General features: G+C 45.0%; 1 protein-coding gene across 2 annotated transcripts in view; it reads left to right on the forward strand.

The window, feature by feature from the left end:
- Nucleotides 1-17,025, forward strand: part of Lypd6 (LY6/PLAUR domain containing 6) — a 70,356-nt gene extending 53,331 nt beyond the window's left edge. For both annotated transcript variants that reach the window (XM_013517504.1, XM_005390802.2), the window contains exons 4-5: nucleotides 12,086-12,216; nucleotides 14,177-17,025. In XM_013517504.1, coding sequence (XP_013372958.1) covers nucleotides 12,086-12,216; nucleotides 14,177-14,344 — 299 coding nt within the window. In that variant the 3' untranslated portion in view covers nucleotides 14,345-17,025. The remainder of the gene's footprint in view (nucleotides 1-12,085; nucleotides 12,217-14,176) is intronic.
- The last annotated feature ends 9,449 nt before the right edge of the window (nucleotides 17,026-26,474 follow it).

Raw genomic sequence — 26,474 nt, forward strand, 5'->3', positions numbered from 1 at the left:
AATAGGAGCAAAATAACCCAGGACCAGGTTGTTTTGGTGGGATGACAGTGGGAGTTATTTCTGTGGAGCCTTGAGCATCAGGTAAGGGTGAGAAGGCAGGGCCACAATCCACAAGGAGGGGAAGCCTTGCTCGGCTTCCTGCTTGGCCAAGCAGACGTCCCCTGTGTCTTCTGCTCTTTCTTCTAGGTTTTCTCTAGATTTCTCTACAATAAAATAGCACCATTTTATTATTAGACTAAAATATGCAATGCCTTTAGCAATTAGCCCTGAATTTGTTTTGTCTGCTTATCATTACCCGGAGGCGCTCTAGGCAGGACCGAGGGGCTTGGCAGGGATGGCCCAGGAGCTGATGTGGAGAGCCTTTCCCGGGCTCTGTCTGTTTTGTGACATGTTTAATTACATCTTAATCATCACGTGATTAAACGCAACTCGTTAAAGGTGAAAACAATGATTTCTAACGTGCATTTGATCTAACCCACTGGTGGCGAACCTGTGGCACGTGTGCCCCAACAGGCCATTTATATCATTGGGAGCTCTGAAAGATTTGCCATCACTGATCTAATCTATGTGGCATAAGCCACTTCCCTAATGACCAAATTGTAAGAATTTTCCAAAGCTAAACTCAGTCAAGCGGATACGTATGGAGACATAGCATATCATAGAAGCTGACTGTCATGGAACCAGCAGACTTGTGAATTATCGTTTGGCCCCACAGGCCTCAAGAAAGCTGGGCCCTGACTAGCACCACTTCTGCAGCAATGGAGGCCCGGGCTTCCTGTTACTTTCAGAGTGTGTGTTGCGGTGGGGCATGGGGGCGCACACCTGTAATCCCAGCCCTCTGGAAGGCCGAAGCAGAAAGCTTGCGACTTTGATGCCGGTCTCAGAAATAGTGAGACCCTGCCTAAAAATAAGAAAGGCTGAGGACGTAGCTCATGCAAAGGCTCTGGGTTCAATAGCTGGTACCACAAAAAGCGAAAGAAAACAGAAAGATGTGTTGTGTGAGTGCTTCCTCCTCCATCGCACTGCTTTTGTCCCTGGTGCTTACAGACCGATGGCTGTGTGCACGCTCCCCAGCTGAGGGTTTAAGCGGCCTGCCATAACTCAGCGCTTATACATCTGTTCAATTGTCTTGAATTGTTATGAACCAGGACGAGAAAGGACCTTGAAATGTTCTATGAGAGACCAGTTGCGGGAAGTAAACTAAGGGCTGACGTCGCAGGCCTGGATCCAGGCCACAGTGCCATGCTTGTCTCTGTGCTGCCAGACTGAAAGCTCCTTGAAAGAGGAGCATCTAAGTGCTTATTATGAACTTGCAGAGTTAAACATCGAGTCGGAAACATAGTTTCTTTAAAGCCTTGTTTTGTGGAGGACATCTAAGCAAGGAGTATTATTCTCCTTCTTAGTTAGGAAGTTCAGTTTTGTCCCTGTAAGACACACTCTTCCTTAGAAATGATTGAGGATAGAAAGTCAGAAGACAAATTCAGAGATAGAGGATGTGTATCCTTTCAGTCCCAGTGTCTTGCGGCTGTGTTTCTGTGGAAGTGAATTAATGAACATGTTCCTTGATGACTTTCCAGATCAGTTATCTGGTGGCTCCTGATACAAGCAGGAGATATATGTGATTCTCTAGCTCAGCCTTACAAACTTCCAGGAAATACTTCTTTTTACTTACTTTTTTCAGCCACAGTGCTCTGGGGTAACCTTTTTGTTTTGCTTAACCCAAAGTGACCTTTTCCCCTTTCTTTTTTACTTAGGATTTAACCTTGGAGGGTTCTAGCATTACTCCATGGTGTCCCTCAATCCTATAAGGACCCAAGGCCTTGTAATTTCTTATAAGGACCCAAGGCCTTGTAATTTCCTCTGCCCTAAGAGAGGAAAATCAGTACATGTTGGGCCCCTGGGATTTCCCTTTCTGGAGAGTTCGTTGGTGCCTTCACAAAGATGTTGGTTATGCCTTACTCGCTACTTCTGGCTGCTAAGTAATGAGAAGGTTTTCAGGTTATCTGCTCTGTCACCTTGCTAAATTGAAGTCTTAGACTTCCTCTAAAAAGTAAATTTTAATTGAACGTTAAAATACATTCAGGGAGGGGAACAAGGCGTGGCTGCACGTTGGTAAATTGTTACAAGGGCAGCGTGCTGGGTACGCACATGCATGTGACGCAGGAGAGCCACCACGGTGTGCTGGTCCTTGCCCACCACCCATGACGGTGACGATACTGGGCCTTCCACGGCTAAGCGTTACATAAACGGAGCTGGAAAGAGTGTGTTCCTCGCTCTCAAATGCACATATATGTGTATGTGAACGTAACTCATTTTCTGTGTGTGAGCAAAAAGTCTTTCTGTCTCACAGATGTAGAGAGGATCATTTGATGAACGTTCCAAATTGCATCCATCCCACTGCTGTTGAACACTGTGTGGTGTGTAGTTTCAGAATGCTGTGAACGTTTTTAGCTGTGTCTTCTGATGGACATCTGTGTGCATTTCTGCCAGGTCTACCGCAGGAAGTGTTGTTCCCGGATGTGCGACATGTAGCTGTTGGCTTCACCAAGTGCTGCCGAATGGTTTTTAAGTCCCTGTACTGATTACACTCTCACCAGCCGAGCACACAGTGCCAGCTGCTGTACCACCGCGCCAACACTTAGTATGGACAGAAACAATAGAAGTTAATGACATTTTGAAGGTGCTAAACAAGTAACTGCCAGCCTTGAATTCTACCCCCCACCTGTCAGTCTTGCCTCCCTCCTGGCTGCCGTGCCAGCTCTGAACTCCAGCTCCTGCGTCGAGTGCCCTGGAGACTGACGAGGGCCCTGCCCTACTTCTCTGCCCTTGGCAGGGCTCTCTGCCTGGCTTCTCAGTCTCCGCACCTGTGCAGCTTGGGCGTCAGCAAGCGCCTCAGGGGGAGAACAGGCAGAGAGTTTCAGGCTGCACTAAATGAGGCCTTCTCTCCTCTGCCACCTTGCTGTTCGAATTCTCCGTCTTGGCGGCTCTCCTATGCGTCCATATAGATGTTTGTTCTCTTAGTTTTGTCCTGCTGCTTTAATTTGACTCTGTTTCTTGGTGAGAGGATGCAGGCTAATCCATCTCAGCTAGCACAGTTCTCAGAATTATTCTTTAATTAAAACTTTCCCAGCAAACTTTTTAACCAGAAGTTCAGTCATCCTATAACAGATTGATTTTTTTTAGGTACACGGAGTGCATCTAACCTACTCAAGTTCGTAATATTTTTGTCTAGATGCTTCTGAACAGTACAGTGGCCTTGGGTGGGACCTGTCCATTTGCTGCTCTTGCCTGGTGGGTTTCTTTTAGCCATCGTTAACTGTGAAGTCCTATTCACCCTCGCCGCTCACTGCTTTTACGTTCCCTCCTAACTCTGTTTTTGGCCTTTGCCTGGTAATACATATGGTGCTTTCTGAATATCAGTGATTTGCTTTAAAAGAGAAGCTCCTGGTGGGTGGTGGGCATGGTGGTGTATGCTTGTAATCCCAGCACTCAGGAGGCTGAGGCAGGAGGATCACCATGAGTTCGAGGCCAACCTGGGCTACATGGTGAATTCAAGACTAGTCGGAAGTACACAGCGAGTCCCTGCCTCAAAAACCAAAAGAGGGAAAGAGTGACTCCTTCAGGGTGACACCTGTCCTTAGGAAGTATGGGTAACTTTTTGAAAAGATAGGGAAGTGTCTGGCAGTTTCTGCCTGAGGTGCTGATTGCAGAAGGGAGACCAGTCACGACTTAATCAGGTTGATGAACACTCATTTATTTTTAATTTCTGCCTTGAGGAATTTCTTACATGGGACAAGAGAAGAAAAATAAGTCCTTTTTAGGAATATGTGCAAGGTCATTGATAGGAGCAGGAAATCCAAGAGAATAATCTGCTTGGCTCAATGCCGGAGACCCTGAAATAATTCCTAATCAGGGCAAGCTTTAAATAGCTCCACTTCTCTGCAGCTCAATTGGGAGTCCGTCTTTCAACTTGGGCTCTTTTTTTCTTTCACTTTCAATTTTATTGAACTTTAAATTAAGGTATAATATACATATATAATGTGATTGAAAAATACATTTTCTGGACCAGTTTTGTGTGTCTTTATTTGCACCATAATGGCTGCCTTGATGCCCTGAATTGATTCAAAACGTTAACTTCTCATTGTCATCTTGACTTTGGAGAAGAGCCAGGAGTCACACAGCGCCAGATGCAGGGAACAGAGCTGACGTGAACGCGCCGTGGTCTTTGTACAAGCCTGCCTCCCATTGGCTGGCACTTGGCGGCAGAGTCCGCAGTATTCTGCATTCACGCTGTTCTGATTGTAGCGCGCAAAGACGCACAAAAGGGATGGCGCAAGTGCGTTAGAAGCAAGGGGACTGCTGAGGGGATTAATGGCAATGTGGATTTTTTGTAATAATTTTTAACAATGCAGACATCCACTGCGTGTTTGATCACTCCTCATAGAATAATGTCAGTGTTCTGCAAATTGAGCTCAGTGTATAAACAGAACCCAGACTCGTAAGTTGGTTTTTTGTTGTTGTTGCTGTTGTTGTTTAGTACCAGGAATTGGACTCAGGACCTCGCACTTGCCAGGCAGGCGCTGCGCCACTGAGCTGTATTCCCGGCCCCAGAACCCGGATGAAGAAGTGCCATTTCCAGGAGTCAATCATTTCCCCCACTACCAGGGGCCGCCATTATAGGCTGAGTTGTGTTCCTTTCTAATTCATGTACTGAAACCCTAATCTGTAGCAGCTCAGAATGTGACTGCATTGAGAGAGAGGACCTGTAAAGAGGTGATTAGGATTAAGCAGTCGCTGGCCGTAAGCGTGGTGTCCTTATGCAAGGACAGTGGGACACGGCCGTGCACAGGGCCAGAGGATGAGAAGGTGCAGCGGGGAGCTGGTGATCACCCGGCCCAGGACAGAGCCCTCTGAAGAAGTCAGCCTTGTCAACGCCTTGGTTTGGAACTTTAGCCTCTAACACTGAGAAAACCTTTGTTGAAGTCCGTCAGTCTGTGGTAGTTTTTGTGGCAGCCTTGGCAAAGTAATATAGTTTCCTCCTGATTGTCAGTAAAGTACATTAGTTTTGCCTCATATTGGGCTCTCTGTAGCAGTGGAACACCACAATACAAACTCTGTGTTGGGCTTTTTTAACTTAATGTTATGTGTGATTCATACATTTTGTTAGATCTAGTTGTCTCGTTGTTAAGTGAATAATACATGGCATAATTCATTTATTTAACTGTTAATGGGCACTTGGTTGCTTCTTGTTTTCATTTGTACAGCAGTCCTATAAACATGCAAAGATACTTCACTGCTTCCTCTCATTGGGTATATATCCAAGGGTGGAGTTTCTGGTTATAGAACATAGTTGGGTTTACTCTCAGCGGATCCTGACAGATAATCTTCCAAGCAGTTATACTGCATGAAAATTGCCTCTCTTGTAGCACTGCAGTTATTTCACTCTCAAACTGGATCAGACATTTCAAAACACAGACATGGACAAGATGTGATAGACATCATACAGCTAATTAAAATGTTTTAATCTGGTTCAAATAAGAGTAGAAAAGTTTGGCTAGATGATTCCTTCACACCTATCCATGTTCATCAGACCTTCTGTATCTGCCGTGCGGCGCTAGATCCTGTGATACACGTCGAGGGCCGTGCTGGCACGCACGAGAACGGACCGCTTCTCAGTAGTGTAATCCAGAGCAGTGGGTCTCAACCAGGGGTGATCCTCCCCACCCTGGGGGTAGTGTCAATATCTGGAGACATTTTCGTCACAACCAGGGGGGTGGCATGGGCTTCTAGTCAGAAAACGGCATGGGTGCTACAAACATCCCACAGTTACCCTAAGTAAATTATCTAGCCTGAAATTTCAGACGTGCTGCAGACTTCCACTTCTGGAACGATGGAGCAGAACTACCTTTCTATCTCTCCAAGTAAGTGCAGTTAAAAATCCTGAACTCTCTCTATTTGTTTTAAAAATAAAACCATGAATAAAAACAAACTAAAATGTAAAGTGCTGAAAGGGAAAGATAGAGAAGATGACAGAGATGCGATGAACCTCAGGACGCAAAGAAGAACACAGTGCTGAATTTACTGGACATTCTTTTTGCCTCATATATTCTAGACTTGGAATTGAAGAAGTCAGTAGTCTGAAATCCCACAAGCATGAACAAAACCCCAAAACATTTGCTCTCACCAGCCAAAGTACTGAGAAGACAAAACACTTTTAGATAGTAGGTGCTCTCTCTAGTCCAGTCCCACGGGAAACATGTATCCCCTCACACACCAGCCAAGGCTGGATGGAGAGCTTAGACTTACACCACAAGAGGAGGCGAGGAGCACCCCAGGCTCCCTGCTAGGATGATAACCAGGAAGGAAACTGGGGGCCGTCACGAGTGAGATCTCCCCACGATGTCCGCGGTGACCGTGTGGTGTGTGCATGTGCTGCACTTGCACGTTCACAGTAAAGGGAGCAGTCCCTGTGCCTCCCTGAAGCTGGGTTGGAGGAGGCTTCCGGGAGCATCAAGCTGCCGCTGTCCTCCATTGGTATGAAGCCGCCTTCCACCACGGTATCAGCAAACCCCGTGGGGAGCATTAGCGAGGTACTCATACTGCTGTCAGGCAGGGAAGTACCACAGAATAGAGTTACAGCATAATACCAAAGTGCCCACGTTTCAACTGAACACATCACTCATCACACCAAGAAGACCTCCGACTGAGTAAAAAGTGACAGCAGTGTGTTCATCAGCGTTCTCTTACTGTAATGAACACCTGAAAAATCAGCTTAAAAACAGGCGCGCTCCCAGTTCTGGAGTCTTCAGCCCCGGCTGGGCCCTGCTGCTTTTGGGCCTGTGGCAAAGCAGTACCTCATGGCCACTGGGAAATGCAAACTAAACACAGTGCGATACCGCGGCTCACCTGTCAGAACGGCTAAACCCAGCGACAGTGCTGAATGCTAAGGATGAGGAGAAACTAGGTCAGTCAGATGTTGTCGGTGGGAAGGTAAAATGGTTCCAGCCGCTCTGAAAAGTGTGGCACTTGCCTGAACAACTCAGCATGCAGCTATCATACAAACCAGCGATTCCACTCCTGAGCGTTTGTCCCATGAAAACTTCACGCAGAAACTTTATGAATAATGAATGACCCTATCTGGAAACAACCTAGATGTCCTTTCAGTGGGCGAGTGTGAATGCAGCTTTGGTACATTCATGCAGTGGAATATTACTCAGCATTCAAGATGCACAAACTGTTGATACAGGTAGTAACCCAGATAGATCTTGTCAATCATACTGAGTAAAAATAAGCCCAAAACGTTGCACACTCTTGTGGTTCCATTTTTGTATCATTATTAAAATGACAAAATTTTAGAAGTGCAGCACAGAGTAGTGATCTCCCAGGGTTAAGGAAGGGATGGGCACAGGAGGACAGAAGCTTTGACTGTAAAAGGTCACGTGATCCTTAGGGATGGAAATACCCTGTATGGTAATTGTATTAATGGCAATGCCTTTATTGTGATACGGTGCTATACTTTTGCGATGTGTTACTGTATAGAAAAATGGGTCAAAAGGCACATAAAATCCCTCTGTATTGTTACTAATATGAATTTATAATTATCGCAGATTGAATTAAAAATAACAAAAAATAGCCATCATTAAAAAAAAAGTAAAGGTCAATTTTGCTAACCTTGAAAAATCCTAATTTAGAAGGAGAGCCGGACATAGCAAATAATCTTGTTAAAGGAGGACTGTGACAGCTTAGAGGGAAAAATTAATGTTGGCCTAGCTGGGAAGAAAATCAGGGAAGATTTCACAGAATTTATCAATTCATATTCTCTTGGAGAGTCTCGAGTTTCAGGAGTGGAAGGTAGGAAAGTCTTCCAGACTGAGAGAGAATGCGTAAAACGTGTCATGAAGAGCAGTCAGAAGTTGTGGCACGGTGTGTCGAGGTAGACAGTAGGCCATGCTGTGCTAGTCTGGTCCTGATCAAGGAGAACTTTGAATCCTAAGTGGTGAGTTTCACGTGTGAAATTCTGAGTTGGAAATGTCACTGAGGGTATCAGAGAAGTACAGTTTCAGGAGCAGGATGGCACACAAACCTACCTGCTAGTGGGGAGGCCTAGCACTTCTGGCAGTGCAGCAGGCAACAGCATTCTTTGAAATGAGGTGTTCACCTAGGTGAAGAGGAGCATGACCTGGCCTTTGTCTCAGGGATATATCTGGTGGTTGTCTGATACCTGCTTTGAAAAGAGGAGAGGGAAGAGGGAAAAATCCAAAAACAAATCAACAAAATAGGAAACAGTGTGGTCCAGAATTGAAAAAATGGATAATGGAGACATTTCAGAGAACATAGAATCTGTCAGGCTGGGGAGAGAAATTTGAGCTGATTTCGAAGATTCGAGTCCATGTTGCACAGGAAGATGAAGGTGCCGCATCTCAGGAGGTCTCTTCCGGAGGCAGGCACGCAGGAAGATAAACAGTCGTGAGCGGGGAGAGTTTAGCTTGAGACGTGAGGTGTGAGGTGATGCCAGCAGTGTCCACGAGATAGCTGAAAATTTGATTCTGTAGCTCAGGACAAAAAAGTAAAGATGTGGCACTGGAAGTCTGATGAGGTCACGAGTGACAAGAATTTCAGGACAGATGGGAGAATGTCAACATTCAGGAAAAGTATGGGAAGAGAAGAGATCTGAGATGTAGGAGAAAATCCAGAGGCAAATCTCTGATGCCCAGGATCGGGAATCCCACAGAAGAGATTAGACCTAGAAGAGTCCAGGACCACAGAGAGACCCTCCCTGCTCAGGCACGGAGAGGGGAAATCCCGGGCCCCAGGAAGGTCCCACAGGGCCACGGGTGGGAAAAGGGATGACATTTGGTACTGAGGCCAGTTGTTGCCTGGGCGGCTAGGAGCTGGATTCAGGAAGGATTTAGGCCAGGCAGTGTCCAGACAGATGTCACCAGCCTTTTATTTTTCAATGTAGTTTGTACTATTATTATTAAAATGCCTTTCCTCCCATTCCTTTTCTTGCACCTGGGGAACTGTTTTGTAGCATCAGAGCCACACGGAATACTTGCATGGTGAGAAGGCTCTGTACCAGAGAGGAGTGCCTGACGCTCGCTTAGATCATCTCTCGTGTAGCTAGTATTTAAATATGTTTTCTGCTACTGGAAACTCAGTATTGGTGAGTCAGTGAAAATAGGCACTTTAGCTCTGAGCTAGTTCTAAATTTCAAAAGTAGGTTATGGAGTGAGCGTGTGTGTGTGAGTGCGCGCATGTGTGTGAACTTTATAAAAACTGCATTTTGTGTTTTTCAATTGTTGATCAAGCTCTCTCTCCCATGTTCTGATTTTACTGTGAATCAAAGGCTTGTTTCCCAACTTCTGGGAACACTATGCAGTTACAGAATATGAGATTTTAGAGGCCAAAATTAACCTGGTAGAAATTCAAATCCGCCTTTTATCTTTTTGATAAAAGCCTTTGAAATCCTTTTAGTGTGAAGTTATCAGCAAGCTTGATTCTCATGTAACCTCATTACTAACCCAAGGATTATTCAAAATGCATGGCAAACGGTGCTCTGTGGCTAACACTCAGTTTTTATCACTCCTACGGTCCGGTGATAAGCCGCATGTGGTCCACCTAGTAATGCTGGGGAAATTTCGCCTGCTCTCCTGCACACACCCTTGGAGATCACAGATCACAATGCATATCAAAGGCCCTCAGAAAATAGGCACTGAAAAAATTAGTTCAACTCTATTTGAGCGTTCCCCAAACTTATTTACGTACACAACCTTTTTCTGCATTAACATTTCATAACTCACCTAGGGGTTCTGTAAGAGAAGAAGTGGAATGGATATTTTTGAGGGGTTGATGCTTCAGAATTGAGGTCTCTACTGCTGCACGTAAAGGCAGCATTCTCAATCTATGTGAATCGGACTTGGTGAAAAAAGAAAAAAAGTTCTGACTCCTAATCTTCACTGACTTCCCTTCTCCCCCTCGAGTGGAAAGCATTGGCTTGCTGGGTACTTAGGATTTACACATTTTCTGGAAAAAATAATTTCACAAGTTGTTGCCACTACTTTTATTCAATGGACTAAGCTCCCATTGATAAATTAGTAAGGGAACATGTTACGGAAAGAAAAGTATGAATAAAACGTACTAATATCAAGTTCACCGATTGTTATTTTAAGACTTACTTAAAATAATTCATTGCTTGGGGGACAGGCCTAATTTCGCAAACTGAAACCTTGTGGTGATTTACTTATTCCATAGGAGTATGATCTTATCTGCTCAGATTTACATTTGGAGCAATAAACCTCTGGCAGCTGCTCCTAGTTGCCTGAGTGGAGAGGAGACAGGAGATAAGAACATTCCTGCTTTTATTGCCTTCTAGAGCATTTGAAGTTGCGGTGGGGGTGGGGCAGGTGTCTCCGTTGTGGCCATAGCTGTCCGCAAGTGTGCGAAAGAAGTAAAGTGGCCCTCTTCGGCGATGTGGTGAATCTTCCCGACCACTGGCCTCCGGCTGTCAAAACCTGCCAGAGCCCTTAAAAGAAGAGAACTGACTTCTCTTCTTAAGGCTATTACTCCAACTTGAAAATAGTCTAGGACTTTGGGAGAATCATTGCCAGGTGTAAAACGTTCAACTCTTCACTCCCAGAATGACCTTGCTTAGCCTACTCCCAGCGAGTTCCCCGGAACCCTGAGTGAGGCGCTGGAGGCTGCCTTGACCCAATTCCCAGGAACAGAATTCCAGCCACATGCAGCGTGGAGACAGCGTGAAGTGGAGGTGTGGACCCCGCTCTGCCCAGGCACACCCACCACAGCCTAAGCCCTCGGAGGTGCTGCCCTGAGCCTCGGGCAGAGGCCCGTCGGGGCCCGTCAGGTGCAGGTGTCTGTGAAGTCCACCAAACCCTGAGTGTTATGAGGTGTGTCAGTGTGGTCCTTATTAGCTCTTTCTCAGGACCTAAAATTCTTAAACTTGCTTCTTTGAACACTAGTACTCTGGTTAAAAACAGCCCAAATCACGACAGAATCTGGTAGAAGGAGTCTTTATTGCCTAATAAATAATATCACAGGAGGTCATAATTCCATATTAGCCACTAAATATCCAAAATGTATAAAGCATGCAAAGTTGGGTCCAAGATATGGATGAAAAATAGCTCAATGACGTTTCTAAAGAATTATTCATTTTCTTTTTTAATGTGAAAATGGAATAAGAACATTCTCCTAAGTCCCAGGCTTAGAGAGCTGAGTGCTGCCTGGAGGCCTTCAAGCATTACATTGACAAAGCCATTTTTCTTAAGTTTTTTAATTACTGCTAAAACATTTCTCTACTTTGGAACACGTTGAAAGCTTTGAAAGTCCTAAGACATGGAAGAATCTCTGCTAACCCCGACAGTGGCCACCATCGGCCACCCCGGGAAGACATGGAAATCGTGCGAAGAGAGACAGAGCTCCGCAGCTTTGGAGCACCTGCCCTGCTGGTGAGGGCTTCTTCCCAGAGGCAGCCTAGGATCCAGCTGTGCTCGTTGGCAGGAAGTTCTTTTTTTTGGATAGTGCTATCTCCTCCGTGTAAAATGAATCCATTTCAGCCCTTGTGTGGGAATCCCGATCACACACACACACACACACACACACACACATGCACGCACGCACGCACACACGCACACACACACACGCACACCAGCCTTTGTTATCTGCCTGTTTTGCTTTTAGCCCTGTGTTCTCTGAACCTCTTCACCCTGCCTTTTTCCTGAAAGAAACCATGGAAGTTCACCTCCCAAGTCAACCCTCTAGACCACTCGTCCGCCACAAATAAAAATCAGGACAATGGCAAAATGTGTGCAAAACCAAAGAGTGATGTCACTGTATCTTACTGTACAGGGGTCACAAAGGCCGGAGAGACCACTGTTCTCTGGCAGGCTGGCCTACGGCAAAGTGCGACTTTCTGGGGAGATTTTTGGGGGGACGTGTGCCTGTGGCCCTGTGCCTCCCGTGTGCTGTTAGAACTTTGCGGGTATTGTGTCCACACTCCTGTCGTGTTCCTTCCAGGCAAGCCAGCCTCGCATTTCCCACCTCGATTAAGGCGTATTTTCTCTGTTGACAGAGACCCGCTATTGCTACACTCAGCACACAATGGAAGTCACCGGAAACAGCATCTCTGTCACCAAACGCTGTGTCCCGCTGGAAGAATGCTTGTCCACTGGCTGCAGAGACTCAGAGCACGAAGGCCACAAGGTCTGGGCAACCAAGCAAGTGACAGTGCAGTCACCCTCGCTCCGTCAGGAGCAGATCCTCACCCCACGCCCGTATAGGCCGCCTTTTCACACTGCTGTGAAAAGACGCTTCCTTTCTTGTTTTCTCTAAGAGAATGGAAGTCTATGTGAGGGCGTAGAACAACCAGCACAAATCCTATAAGCACATACCGAGAGGGTATTAAGATGATCACAAGTACTGTGCTTTACTCAGAAGGGAGAGGGACAGTGGCGACTTCCGCCCATGATGGGAAACACCGCAGAAGCACCAGCAGTCCCTCCGCCAAGGAGGACTGCGGCAGATCACCATGACAGCTGTAAAGGGAGGGCTCAGCGCGTCGCTGGGACGCCATCTAGGGAATGTTGCCACTGGCTCCTGAAGCGTGTCAGAGCCGGTGAGACACCTGTCTTCCTGTGGATTTGGTCCTGTCAAATGTCACCTAGTGCCCGTTGAAAGAAGCACTCCTTGTAAAATGAACTTGAGGGGCCCTCTTGGAGGAGAGTAGAACAACCGAGAGCAAGGCAGCCTGACCCACGGGAGATGGAGTGGCGAGTGCCTACCCAGCCTCTGCGGCCATGGCTCCGCGCGGGTGATGCGTCAGGCCTTAGTGTTTATCTGGAACTTGCCCTCTTGTCAGGGGGCTTTCCTGGCGGCTTAGGGGAATGTTCTTCCTCCCCGCTCTGGGATAAAGCTGTCAGAATGGGCTTCTGTCTCTTAAAGAGGCGAGCCTATAATCCTCACGCTCTGGGAGGCTGAGATTAGAAATTCAAGCCCCGCTGAGGCAATTCAGTGACTTAGGGAGATCCTATCTCAAAAACAAGAAAAGGGCCGGGTGTGTAGCTCAGTGCAAAGACCCTGGGTTCAGTCTCTGGTACACTGTTTCCAAAAAAGGCATCTAACTTTTAAGCAACTTTTCAAATATACTAAGATTAAATGTTAGTATACAACCTGCCTGCTTGTTCCTGGTTTGAAATATAAGTGGCAAAACCAAGGTCATTACCTGTCCCCTCCAAAAACACAGGGCTGGGCCTACAGGCATGACTGTGTTGTCTTACCGAGGAGAGTATTTCGGATTAGGAAGTTGTATCCTGGGTTCACATCATAGATCTCCTAAGTGGCAAGGTCAGAATTCGAACTCAGGTCTCATCTCCAGGCTTCCCTCTCAGCCTTGTATTGTCTTCCCATCCAAGTGCAACCCGAGACTCGAGTCTGCAGGACGTGGCTGTCAGGCTGTTACCCACCCTGTGACAGTCAGCGGGGCTCTTATAAACGATTCTAACCTCTAAGTCTGGGGCAGGGTTTGAGATTGTGCATTTCTAGTGAGATTCCAGCTAACTCTGAAGCTGCAGTCTGTGCCTTGCGTAGTCCCAGCCCAAAATAATTTCTGTCAGTAACTCTAGGTTTATTTCTATCTTATGGTCAGGCACGAAGCAGTAGAAAATGGGATTCAGTGCATAAATGAGAACCCTTCAAACATTAGCTCACCCGTGAGAAGAGGGATAGTTATGCTGGTAGTGATAATGAAATAAAATATTCGAGTTGAAATGACGTGGGTTGTTGCCATTTCATTTTTACTGTCAAGACTTGGCGGAGAGCATTTGCCCACGTGTGAGAAAGGGCCTGTCTGACAGAGCAAGGGCAGAACCTCCACTTCACAAGGAGCCCTGAGACCTTGGAGGGACGCGAAGCTTTAGGAGAGCCCTATGGTAGGGTATCAGAAACGGAATGCTAGTTCCTTGGAATGTATCTTGGGGAATTTTCATTATGAGCCTGCTGCTTCTGGATAGACTACCACCCTTTCTAAATGTAGGGTCAGTGTTTCCCTTGCAGAGCAGATCATTTTCCCTTCGGTCTTGCCATGAGGGAGACAGATCCTACAAACCCATCCCCAGCTTCCAGGACCTGCTGGCTTCTCATCACCCCTTTTCTGCCCTTCTTTCAGGTCTGCACTTCCTGCTGCGAAGGAAACATCTGTAACTTGCCACTTCCTCGAAATGAAACTGATGCCACATTTGCCACGACGTCCCCTATAAATCAGACCCGTGGACGCCAGCACTGCCTGTCGGTGATCGTCTCCTGCCTGTGGCTGTGGTTGGGACTCACGTTATAGCAGTGCTGTATGCAGCAGCGGTCCTTGGGACCTTGGGGGTCCACCGTCATGCATGAGTCACTGGCCTGACAGTAGTTACACATGTGAGAATGCTGCAGTCACGGACGTCATCACAGCCAGGCATGACCATTACCATGAAGAACAAGCGTTGTTTCAGTGTTGTCATTTGGAGTCCAAACAAGACCCCATCAAAGCTAGCCTGCCCACAGGGGGGACCCTGAGTTCGGTTCCGCAGACCTTTGTTTTCACTCCACAAACTAGTTACTGTGATCTGAGGTTGTTGATTTAGAGTTCATGCATGAGCTGCAGAGGTCCTGGGATCCTTTGAGATGTTAGAAATATGTTATATGGACACATACAGATTTTTTTTCAGGAGAAAGATAAAGAACCACTGGTCTAATTATAATGGTTTATTCCCTTATAGCTTTAGGATTTTAAAATTTCAGACCCCCAAAGGAGTGGACTATTTCCTTTGAGATCCTGGAGGAGTCCTTGGAAGAGTAGTAAGCAATTTGCTCAATTTAATTTCCCTAGCCGTCTTTCATCCCTAAAAATCGTATTTTCTGTGCTCCTGGAAGATTAAAACGGCAGTGGTAAAATTTTGGTGTATTTGTAGGGGGAGCTAGAGAAGGATTTTCCCCAATTCAACAAAAAGGACATCCATGAAGTAGCTGTGTTTGGCCCTTCATGTACTGAGGAGATTGGCTTTGACACGGCCTAACGGTGCTGTAGGAGCCTTCATTCCACCTGGGCCCTTGGTGTCCAAAGAGTCCCAGACACCAGGGGGTTCTTTCCTCCAGGCACTGGGTTCTATTCCAGCATGACTAAGGGAGACAGAGGCTTCTGGAATGAACGGACAGTTGTGGACGTTTGTCCAAGTTCACTTTGAGGGTGCAGAAGTGGTGCGGCCAGCTTCCTCCCCCGTCTCCAGTGCTCACTGTCAAAGAGTCCTCGCCTCTCAAATTCCCAGTGACTGTAGGGAGAGAGCTCTGCATTAAATTGTCTCTAGATCAGTAGAGAAATACAGCAGAAGAGTTGGATGGGAAAAAGTGTTTGTAAGACAAGTAAGGAAACCCAATGGGACGTTTTTATTTCTTTTAGATATTGCTTTGAACTACTGGATAAATTCTTCACCTCCCACCTATATTTTGGGCACTCAAAGTTATTTTTATTCTTCCTTGTAAATCCTTTAAACAATATTTATTTTTGTACGGCATAACTGGAAACTAAAATATAGTCTAAATATTCTTTATTCTAAAAAAATGATCAAATTAGAAAGCTTATTTTTCCACAGTGGTAGAGGTAGAGCTTGTAATATATGTTCGTGGAAAGGTATCTGTGACACCAGTGTTGAAAAAAGTTATTGTGAGCAAGAGTAATGTGTTTGCCTCCAGGATTTGGCCCATGGTTTCCCCGGTGGTATTGTTTCAGAAGTAGTCAAGTGGAGACCATCACGGGTCAGAATTTCTGTGCAGGGTTAAGAGGTGGGTCTCAGTGGACCCATGACTGAGAAAGAGAACGAGGTTGTGAGAAGCCATCTGCCCTGCAGAGGAAACTGTCCCTGGCTCATAAAATGAGATCCCTTCAGGGACCAAATAGGAAGAAGTATCAGTCACTCTGATTCAGAGTAATCTAGACTGTGTTACATCGCCTTAATTTATAGTTTGGTAGGCTTATTAACTTGCTACTTACAATTAGGGTTGGGAGAGTACAGGGAGAAAAACCAAGACGTTTATTAAGCACCTCCTATGTGCCAGGCACTCTGCTAAGCACTTTACATAGTTAGGTCATCTAATCTCTACAGGAACTCTATAAGGAATATTACTAGTATTTACACTTCACAAATGAAGGTGCTGAGGCTCAAAGAAGCTCAATAAGTGAAGCCCTTTCCTTCAGATGCAGGTTTGTGAGATGAAGCAGGATTGGAAAGGGAAGTGGAATTATCTTCATTATCTTCCTAGGAAAACTTCCAGGCCTCACTTCATGGGAATTTGTTCACCTAATCATGTGGGGTTTATCTCATCCTGCTTTTGCGGGATGCCGTTTGCATGTGTCCCCAGATGATGTCTTTTCTTTGGAAAGTAAGGGTATAGCGTCCTTATTCCTCCCTCTTGCTAAAAGAGGAGACAGTTGATACTGCATCAAAAGATGCTAGAAGACGAGAACCTGATGTACATATACCCACGTACATTTTTGTGCATGGTCACGTTCCACTGACATTCTCTACGTCCTGCATGCAATTCTGAATAGGAGAGAAGGTGACCACGTCCAAGCCTCCCTGGTGGGGGGTGGGCTCAGGACCACGATGGTGCAGCTTCACCCACTACCCAGGGGGCTGCATGCGTCCTGTACACCTCTCAAAATGGTGGTTTTTTAAAAAAAATTCTCTCGAAAAGAAATGGTTTGCTCACCATCCCTGGCCTCAAGGAGCCAAGGAGGGGCCATTCGGGTAAAAGATTCAGGGCTGCTCAGCCGGCTGACTTTTCCACCACGTTAAACTTTCCTTTAAGTCTCACCATGGGTGACAGTTTGAAGTGCAAAGAGCCATGATGTGTATATTAACCTATGTGCCACATATTTATTTTAGACCCCCCTCAACATTCATGTCAATATGACATTAATGTCTAAATATTGTAAATATTGTACATTTTGTAAATCAATTAATAAAGATTTTAAGTGTACTCACCGGCTCCTTCCTGCAAATGCATGTGGACATCAGTGACTAGGACACTGAGGTTCTGTACCAAGCACTGGGCCTCCCTTCCTGGAGCTTTGTTCTCAGTTGTACAGACAGGAAATACATGCATGAAAAGATACAAGACAATTCACCCATCCCAAATGATTCATACAGGCCATAAGTGCTGCAGACAAAGAAGACCAAAGAAGAAAAGGTTATCAAGCTTCAGTCAAGCCTACAGTTCCCCTTGAGCATTTCATTGTTAAATCAGGAAATATAAAGATGTTATGTGATCCTATGTCTACACATAGGTATTTCTTTATTTCTATTTATTTATTTAGTCATTCATTCATTTCTACATTCATTCTTTGGTGGTGCTAGGTAGCGAATCCAGGGCCTCAGGCATGCTGGGCAAGTGCTTTCTCACTGAACTAAGAGTCACCAGTAAATCTTATTTTTAATATTATTCTATTCTTGGTGTCAACTGTGTGAATGATGATAAAACAAAAAGGCCTGGAGAATTTCTCCAGCAACTAGAAACAAAAATTGGAATAGTACATGTCATTTTTATCTATATAAGACACTTATTTTTCTTAGTAATATGATGGATTGAAAGCAAGCTTGATAAATTTCAGTTTATTTGTGACACCTGGCTATTTTTTTGTTTGTTTGTTTGTTTGTGTTTTTGGTTTGTAAACCAAACTGGGAATTGGACTCATGACCTTTCGCTTGCCAGACAGGTGCTGAGCCACTGAGCTAAATCCCCAGCCCCCTCCTGGCTATTCTTTAATGCCCTATAATTTGAAGTTTCCAGGGAAAAAATATTTTTCCCAAAGTTAGAGGCTGATAATAATTTCTCAGAGTCCTCCTTTCTGTTCTCACAGCAACCCTGATGTTTGTGTATGATTTATCATTAAACAGTCACATAATCCATCACTTCAGTTGGTCACCAAGACTCCATCCACAGTTTTGGTAGCTGTAGCCTTGGAGTGGTTAAAGGAGGTCCCACTGGGGCTTTATACTAAAAGTCTATGACTCCTGATCCACAGCTCTCTCCCCACACACATTTGTCATCCAGATGACATACATGATGGCTCCAACCTTTTCTGGCATTTTTACTAAAAAGTCATTTCTCAGGCAATAAAGTTAGAGGTGAGTAGGACTTACCAAATCTCTAATTTACCCCCTTTATTTTATACAGGAGGGAAAAGAATCCCAGAGAATTCGGAGCAATTCCCTCTGTGAACATTACATTACTGTTGTCAGAAAAAATAGATCACATCAAAATGGCCCTTCTTTGATGTCCAGAGTAAAGAAGACCTGTGGGTGACGGGATATAATTTCTGGGTGCCCTTTCCTCACCCTCCCCCGTAGTATTGTGCAGTGGGATGAGGACCATCATGGTAGCAAAGGGAAGAGAAGTAAAAGCTACAGAGAGCAAACTTTTGCCTAGAAAGCAAGCTAGCTCGATGGGAAAAAAATCGCTCACTCTAACTCATGATAAAACATTCTGGAAAATAATCATTTTCAGAATCATGGCCTTAAAAAAGCAGAACAATTTGTTTAAATTAGAGAGCATCAGTTATTCAAACACACTTTTCTTGGGACGATTGCATGGCAAGGTCAGAAACTGACCCTAAGCTCTGTTATCCTGCATCCAGAGTTCAGGTGGCCCCCGAGTCCCCCGGAAGAGGTGACAGGGTTCAGGTCAGAGTGGGGAAAGTGTGTCTAAAGCAACTCCGTCGAGTCTGGGAAGTGAGCAAAGTACCATCAGAATGCAGCAAAGATGCAAAGCATGGCCTAAAAATAAGTCACACCCTCAATGAATCCATTCATCTCTGAGAAGCATTCAAAGTCAACTCACTATGTCATCTACAGAGCAGCGTGACTCTTGGGTCCGTGGTGTCTGCAGCAGTCTGAGCACATCTGTCAGGCTTCTCACTGCGGCTCACTGGGCGGAGGCCCCTGGTGCAGCTTCACAGCTGCCTGCTGGCTAGTCTTGGGCCCCACCCAGCCTCTGCCGGCGCTGAACCAGGGCTGTGCGCAACCTGAGACCCGCATCACAGTGATGTGAGAAGACAAGCTGTCTGAGGAGAGGGATTAGGGCTGAGTTGTTCTGCACAGAGGTGCTTTGGGTGAGAGGAACTGAGAAGACCTCGGTGTTGGGAGAGGACCCTTTGGAGCTCATTCATGACTCATTCCGCCTCGGCTCTGGCACACGTCAGCACTGGGATTATTCCTACCTTCAAAGCCTTAAATCCTTACAGAGCTGGGCCCATCCCTGATTTACTGTGTTTAACTAACTGATGACCATGCATATGTTTTGCAACCATCCTGCATACACAGGGTACTGGGTAGAGACACACCCTTTTCAATTTGAAGCTGCCTGAGAACTGCATGAAATGTGCAATCAGACCTCCCGTGAATTCTCTTCCTTCAAGGAAAGACTGACAAAGCACTGAAAGGCCCATTGGGATACAGTATTTGGGACACAAGCTTGAGTAGTGTGTTAGCTGAGGCTATGGTTGAAGTTGATGAGAACAGCTTCATGTTAGAGGTAAGAGAAGACTCCATAGGGTGAACACATTTAGGCCAAGACATGAAAAATGAGACGTGTTAGTTAAGAGAGTGAGCTTGTAGATCAGGCAGAGGAAAGTTCATGGAAATTGAGTTTTAGGCAAGCTATAAGGTCAGTCTTGGGAGAAGATGGCAATTGACTAAGTAAATACACTTGAAAATAAAGCAATCCAAAGTTTATTTTTCTAGACCGGTCTTCACTAAGGTTGCTTCTGTAATTACAGATGTTCGACCCCAGTGGTTGTTTATCCCTTCATGCCTGTCAGCACGTGGTCACCCAGTGCAGTTAGGGGACTAGAGCTGGAGGGAGCTTTAAAAGAGATGTTCTAAACAGACCCAGACAAAATGGATTAGCTGCCTTACAGCCACCTTCATATTAAAGTGGGACAGTGAGGGCTTCTTTGTACTCACCTCGAGAATCCCAGGATACAGAGGCAGCCTACTAGAAATTGGGCTTGCACAAAGGGTCCCCCATTCCCCTACTCAGTGGTTCTGTCTACCAAACAAACATGGAAGACAAACACTGCCACAGAGTCTCAGAGGAAAGGGAACTCCCTCTTGGGTCAGTGGAAGTGACCATTTCACCCGTCGTGGGAAATGCTGCTTTTGAGCATGACCCTGGATACTTTCACTTGAAGATGTCTTAGCCTGGTACTGAGGCACTTTATTTCCAGTACTTATCACACAGAACGATAAGGTAGAAAGAACAAGGTTACCAGTGGAAGGCCCAGGAGAGCAGCTGCACAAAAGGCTAGAGCACAGGACTTCTGCAGAAGGCTGTGGTGGAGAGAAGCAAACACTCCTCTCCTAGTTGTGCACCTTCATCTTAAACCAGGGATTTGCTATCCTGAGCCCAAACCCCAGTGTGCCCATGGGCCCTGGAGGCTTAAGATGTGGATCTCAATGCAGTCTACACATCTAAATCACTTGGGAGCTCCCCAAAATAATAATGGCCAGGCCCCGTGTCTAGTGATTCTGAGTTGTTCTGGGGAGTTTTCAAACATCGGGCGGTTTGAAAGCTCCTTGTAACTCTATTGGGCAGCCTTTGGTCAGAAAGTACAAAGCGTTAACTAGCCATTGGGGGTGAGCTATCATAACAGCAGAAGCAGCTCCAGTGAAACTGAGACACCCAATTGTAAGGTATATTCGTGTCCACTGGGAACGCGGCCTGGAATACAGTAGTGGACCATAACCATTTGTTACAAATAAGCATACAAAGTGATTTTTTAAAAAGGTGAAGGGACCATCTCCAAGCATCAAATTAGTGACGGAGTAAGAGTTAAAAGAGAGATTATTCTTTTGCTAGTTCTGGCCTATTTTGGACGTATTTTCATGTATTAAACTTACACCAAAAATTTATAATATCAAATGCTGCAAAACCAGCGTCTCTTCCTGCTTGCTGCATAAATTGTTAAAGCTCTTTTGCAGAGCAATTTGGCTGAATGTTCAAGGCTATGGGAAGGGATATATCCTGACCCAATAATCCTACTTCTGTAAATGGCCTGAAATATAGAAACACTGCTACAAACAAATTTGACCCTTGCAGCGTTATTTGTAATTAAAAAAAAAAAATCAGGTCTCTGTGTGTTGGAGTAGGGGAATAGGTAAGTCAATAACTGCACATCCATGTGGTGTGCTGTGATCAGAAATGACTGCTCTAAAGACATTTTCAGTGTCAAACGAAGTAGCAGCACTCACACTGTCTAGTCAGTGGGTCATCCTCTCCCAGAAGCAGACATGCTTGTAGAAAATAAACCAAAATGCTTTCCTTGTTTATATTATGGTAGTAACTTTTTATTTTCCTTTAAAAAATATATTCCAATTTTAATGCAGTGTGGTTATATTACTTTTGTAATGAAAAGCATAAATATAATACACAGTTAGGACCACAGAAGTTAATGGCTGTGACGACTCTGGAGGCTCCTCCTCAGTGTACATGTTAACCCAGGGCAGGCCTCTGACTGTCAGAACCTCAAAGGTCTAAGCCCCGACACACTGTGGTCCCTTGGGAGCTTTAGATAGTACCGATGCCTGGGTCCCACCCCCAGAACTTCAGATTATACTGAAGATTGTGGATTATACCTCCATATTAGAAAATACGGGGGTCATGATTTTTTAAAAATCCTCTCTCCTTATCTCTGTTTTCTCTGTTCTCTCTCCCTCCCTCCCTCTCCCTCTCTGTCTCTCCCTGCCCCCTCTGTCTCCCTCTCTTTCTCTCTTTCCTTTGGTAATGGATATTGAATCCGTGGCCACTCTACCACTGAGCTACACCTCAGCCCATTTTTATTTTTTATTTTGAGATGGAGACTTACTAAATTGCCCAACTGGGACTCCAATTTGTGATCCTCTTGCCTCAGCCTCCCTCAGGGCTGGATTATAGGCGTGCTCTGCCACTCCTAGCTAAAATTCTTTCTTTTAAAATGACTTATTTTAAAACAATTTCAAACTTACAGAAAAATCTAAAAAGGCATTAATTTTTAAAAATTTTCCTTTTGAGTAATCATTCTCATTTCTCTCTAATACAATAATTGTTATTTATTTTTTGAACCATTTTTAGACTGGCTGCAAACACTGTGCCTCTTTTCCCCTTGCTATGGTTTGGCTGTAGTTTATGAGTAACCCCAAAGGTCCGTGTGCTGGAAGCTTGGCCTCCGGTGTGAAGGGGATTTGAGGAGGTGGAGCCCAGGGGAAGGTGATTAGGTCACAGGGCAGGCACCCGCCTTGGAAGCCTTCAGCACATTTCTTGGGGGATCCCACTTGGTTCCTGAGATGGTGCGTTGCTATGGAAAGGGTAGGCCCGGCCTGTGACTCTCTCTGGCTTCTGGTCTCACTTGTTTCTTCTGCTCGTGCTTCCACTGTCATGAAACCCTCACCTGAGGCCGATCTTAGACTTCCAGCTTCCAAAACTGTGAGCAAAATAAACCTTCTTTCTTTATGTATTACCCTTTCACAGATGTTTTGTTTTTGCAACAGAAAACAGACTAATGCACTCTAATACTTAAGCATTTTAAGAACATAGCCGTTCTCTAGCAAAACCAGATGGCAGTTACAAAAATTAAGACGTGTAACACTGACTCAAATAAATAACAACCCATATCCTAATTCTTAGATGAGCTTTTGACAAAAAAAGTAGTTATTATGGGGCAGCTGGCCACCTTCTAATTGCTCCTTTGGTTACAAAAGCCAAGAGCTCCAGCGCAGCAGGAATGAACTCTTATCCCAAGAACCAGCCTTGCCCTTCTTTGTCTGTTTTTCAGCTTCCCTTCAGTTCTGCATACTCTGTTCTTCCAACCGATCCCCTCTGTTCCAGTATAAAGTCTTGATGATAGCTGGGGCCAGTTTCTGCGGCTTGCCACCTAAGACGTTACCAGGCCAGAGCAGTTAAGCCAGAATGTTCCAGTCCTTGGGTCCTTTATGGGTGTCTTTAAGTCTTTCTGTGCTATCCTAGGGCATAACCCCTTTTTCTTTTTAGGACATAAGTTATTCCATGACACAGAAGCTGGTGGAAGATCAATGCCATTCCTGCTCACAGAAGATCGCATCTGACCATGGTCCTGGGGATCAAATCCTTTAAAAACTCCTGGCAGGTTAGGGCTGTGAGTGAGAAGACAGCAGACTGACAGCCGCCCAGGAGCCCATAGTCGGGCATCCCCAGCAGACACAGAATTTAAAGTTTACAGCTTCTGGCTGGACCGGAGCCGCACAGGGGGTTGTCAAGCCTGAGCCTGTCGTGGGCACCCCCCAATCTGAGTGAGAGGGAAATGGTTACCGTGGGAAGGCAGACCCCCAGGCCTGGGGCAGACTGTCAGGGATGCTTTTGTCTAGCATTCTGCATCTGCACACTCAGGTGCAGGCTTCCTGCAGGCTCTGTGGTAAGGCAGCTCTGACCAGGACCCTCCTGTCTCAGCATGTCTGCTCAGCTCCGGGAGTTATGGGCTGCATATTTCCCCGAGGAAAAACGATGCTGAAAAATGCATTTCCTGCCTCTCTGCTTCACATGTGGGAATGTTGTGCTCAGGAGGAGGAGAAATTTAATACTCCCTTTGAGCTCTCTCTTCCTGTCCCTCTTTACTCTGCTCTTCCTGCTTCCTTCTCACGAGGCCAAGAGTGGTTCAAAAGATATATTAACAGGAAGAAGGCTTCGATTCAAACTCTGCATAGAATGTAACTGAGGGGGTTAACATTTGCTAAAATTAGAAGCTAAATGCTCTCACCACAAAAGGTGAATACATATGTAAGTAATGTATACAGTAATTAGTTTGATTTGATAGTACACAATGTAAATCAGGCTGGTGATACATGCTCGTGACCTCATTTGGGAAACCAAGGCAGGAGTGCAAGGCCAGTCTGTGCTACACAGTAATTCAAGGCCAGCCTCTACGTAGTGAGACCCTGTACAAAAAATATTACTACACAATGTAAACTTTACCAAAACCTCACTTTATACCTCATAAATATATACAATTTCTATTTGTCAATTAAAAACAAATTTAATTTTTTTAGAAAAAGTACTTTTTTCCTAAAACGTTATTAAACCTGCTGGTACATCTTGCAGTCCTCGCCTCAAATCCAGAAAATACAATATATGTTACAGGGAAGAGAGAATTGTAAAGTGGAACCATTATCAGCTTGAGATCGATAGACTTGAACTCAAGCCATAGCTCAGTAGCCAAAAAGCTGAGTGCCTCAGCCAAATTGCTTCCCATTGTGCTGAGACGCAAGGAGACTGGGAGAGCCCTTCCTGCTGTGCCTGGCGCACAGCGCTCCCAGTGCACGTCCGCGACTTGAAGGGGTGTGTGCCGCCCGCTCTTCTCCTCAGTCGCCTGAGGACGGACAGCATCACGTTGGAACCTTCCACATCTAGAACACATCTGGCATGCGAACTGCTTGTTACATTTTCTTTGGCTTGAACGGTGTAAATCCAGAGTAATGCCATCCGATTTAGGTCTGGGTCCGTGAAGACAGGCAGACTATTTCAAATAGTAGATAAATAGATTAACATAAATGGGGACACAACTTGACTTTTTAAATGAGTACTGATTATCCCCAGCAATAATTTAGTGTGAAATAAATGATCTAGTGTTGATGTTTATAGGCTCTAACTTGAGGGTAGAGATGGAAATATTTAGTTATACAAGGATTACCACAATGCTGGAGATTTTGCCCAATAGATAATCCATTTTCAGACCAGACACCAAGCAGAAATCTAAAATGCCTTTCATGGAAACCAGAAAAGAAAGCTTGGATCCATGGAAAACTCAAACACAAAAACAGCCTCAATAGATCCGGAGCTGCCACAGGGCGTGTGGACAGTCATGGCTGACAGGAACTAGGCCTTCCTTAGAAGTCAGTGGGGTAAAGTTTCTAGGTTGTTATTGAAGCAAATTGACAGGCAAAGATAAAAAAAAAAATGGAAGCCTGAATTAAGAAATGGACATTTTAGCTCAGACCAATCCTACTGGAACCAGAACAAAGATAGACAGGAAAAGCATATCCAAATCAAACCAGTCATAATGAGCAAATGAATAATTTAGGCAAAAAGAATCATAAATTGCAAAAGGACTCTGCATTTGGGGCATGATCACTTCTATATGTTCTCTGTTTTCAGCACTGCCCAGGCCCCGTGCCCAGATCCTGTTCTGTGGCCCCATGGTGGCAGAGAAAGCAAAAGTCAGAAGCTCAACAGTCTAGCAAAATGCAGTTAACTTCTCAACCCTGGTCTTGTTCTGGATGAAGAAATGGTCTCGGGGTAACTGGTGTCCAGCCACAGGGTTTTGAACGCATATGGGCTGCCTGGTCTCAGAGCTGTCCTACTAACTGGCCTTTCCTTGGGTCCATCAGCATAAGTAGTCTCATGGCACAAGTGATTATAGCTAAGGGCCAAGAAAGGAAGAAGTATGTGCACTTTATTGTGGAGAAGAGGGAGGCATTTCTTAAGCTCCTGAGGAGAAAATAAGTTTTGTAATTCTGTAGTGAAATGATACCTTGGTAGACTCAAGAAAGGCAACCATTTTTATTTTGTACTAGTAATTCATTAGGAAAAACACTCAAAGTATTCAAAAATATTCACAAGGACAACTTTCTCAGCTGATTTATACATATGTGGGGATTAAAGGTGTCTAGTTAGAGCAAGAATGGGAGTTGAAAGGAAACTGTTCCTGAATGTTCAGAGGACAGTGTTTTTGGAGGTCCCATAGATATGAGCTGTCTGTCATGTTACACCACGGACGCTGATGCTGATGCCATAGACTTCCTTCTCTGTCAGCTAGTCATGAATCAGAAGCATTCTAATTAGTCAGCAGCATGAATAGATGTGGACAACTTGTGCTGCTATAAAAATGGTGCACATATATCGCTGTTGTATGATTGTTTTCAGTTCTTCTAGGAAAATACCCACAAGGGGAATAGCTGGGTTAAGTGGGACCTCCAGTCCTAGTTTTGTGAGGAATCTCCAGACTGATTTCCACAGTGGTTTCACCAATCTACACTCCCACCAGCAGTGGAGGATTCCTTTTTCCCCACAGCCTCTCTGGCATCTGTTATTGGTTGATTTCTTGATGATGGCTATTCTTTCTGGGGGGAGATGGAATCTCAGTGTTGTTTTAATTTGCATTTCTCAAATGACTAATCATGCTGAACATTTTTTCATATATATATTCATCATTAGTATTTCTTCATCTGAGAAGTGTCTATTCATCTCAAACACCCATTTTTGTATTGGGTCTTAGAATTTTGGGGGCCTTTTTTTTTTTTTTAAAATTCTGTATATGTTCTAGATAGTAGTCCTTTGTCTGAAGGGCAGTTGGCTAAACTTTTTTCCCAGTCTGTGGGTTTTTTCTTTTTACTCTGTTGGTGATTCCTTTTGATGTGCAACAA

Source organism: Chinchilla lanigera, unplaced genomic scaffold, assembly GCF_000276665.1.
Source record: "Chinchilla lanigera isolate Chin_1 unplaced genomic scaffold, ChiLan1.0 scaffold00039, whole genome shotgun sequence".
Lineage (NCBI taxonomy): Eukaryota > Metazoa > Chordata > Mammalia > Rodentia > Chinchillidae > Chinchilla > Chinchilla lanigera.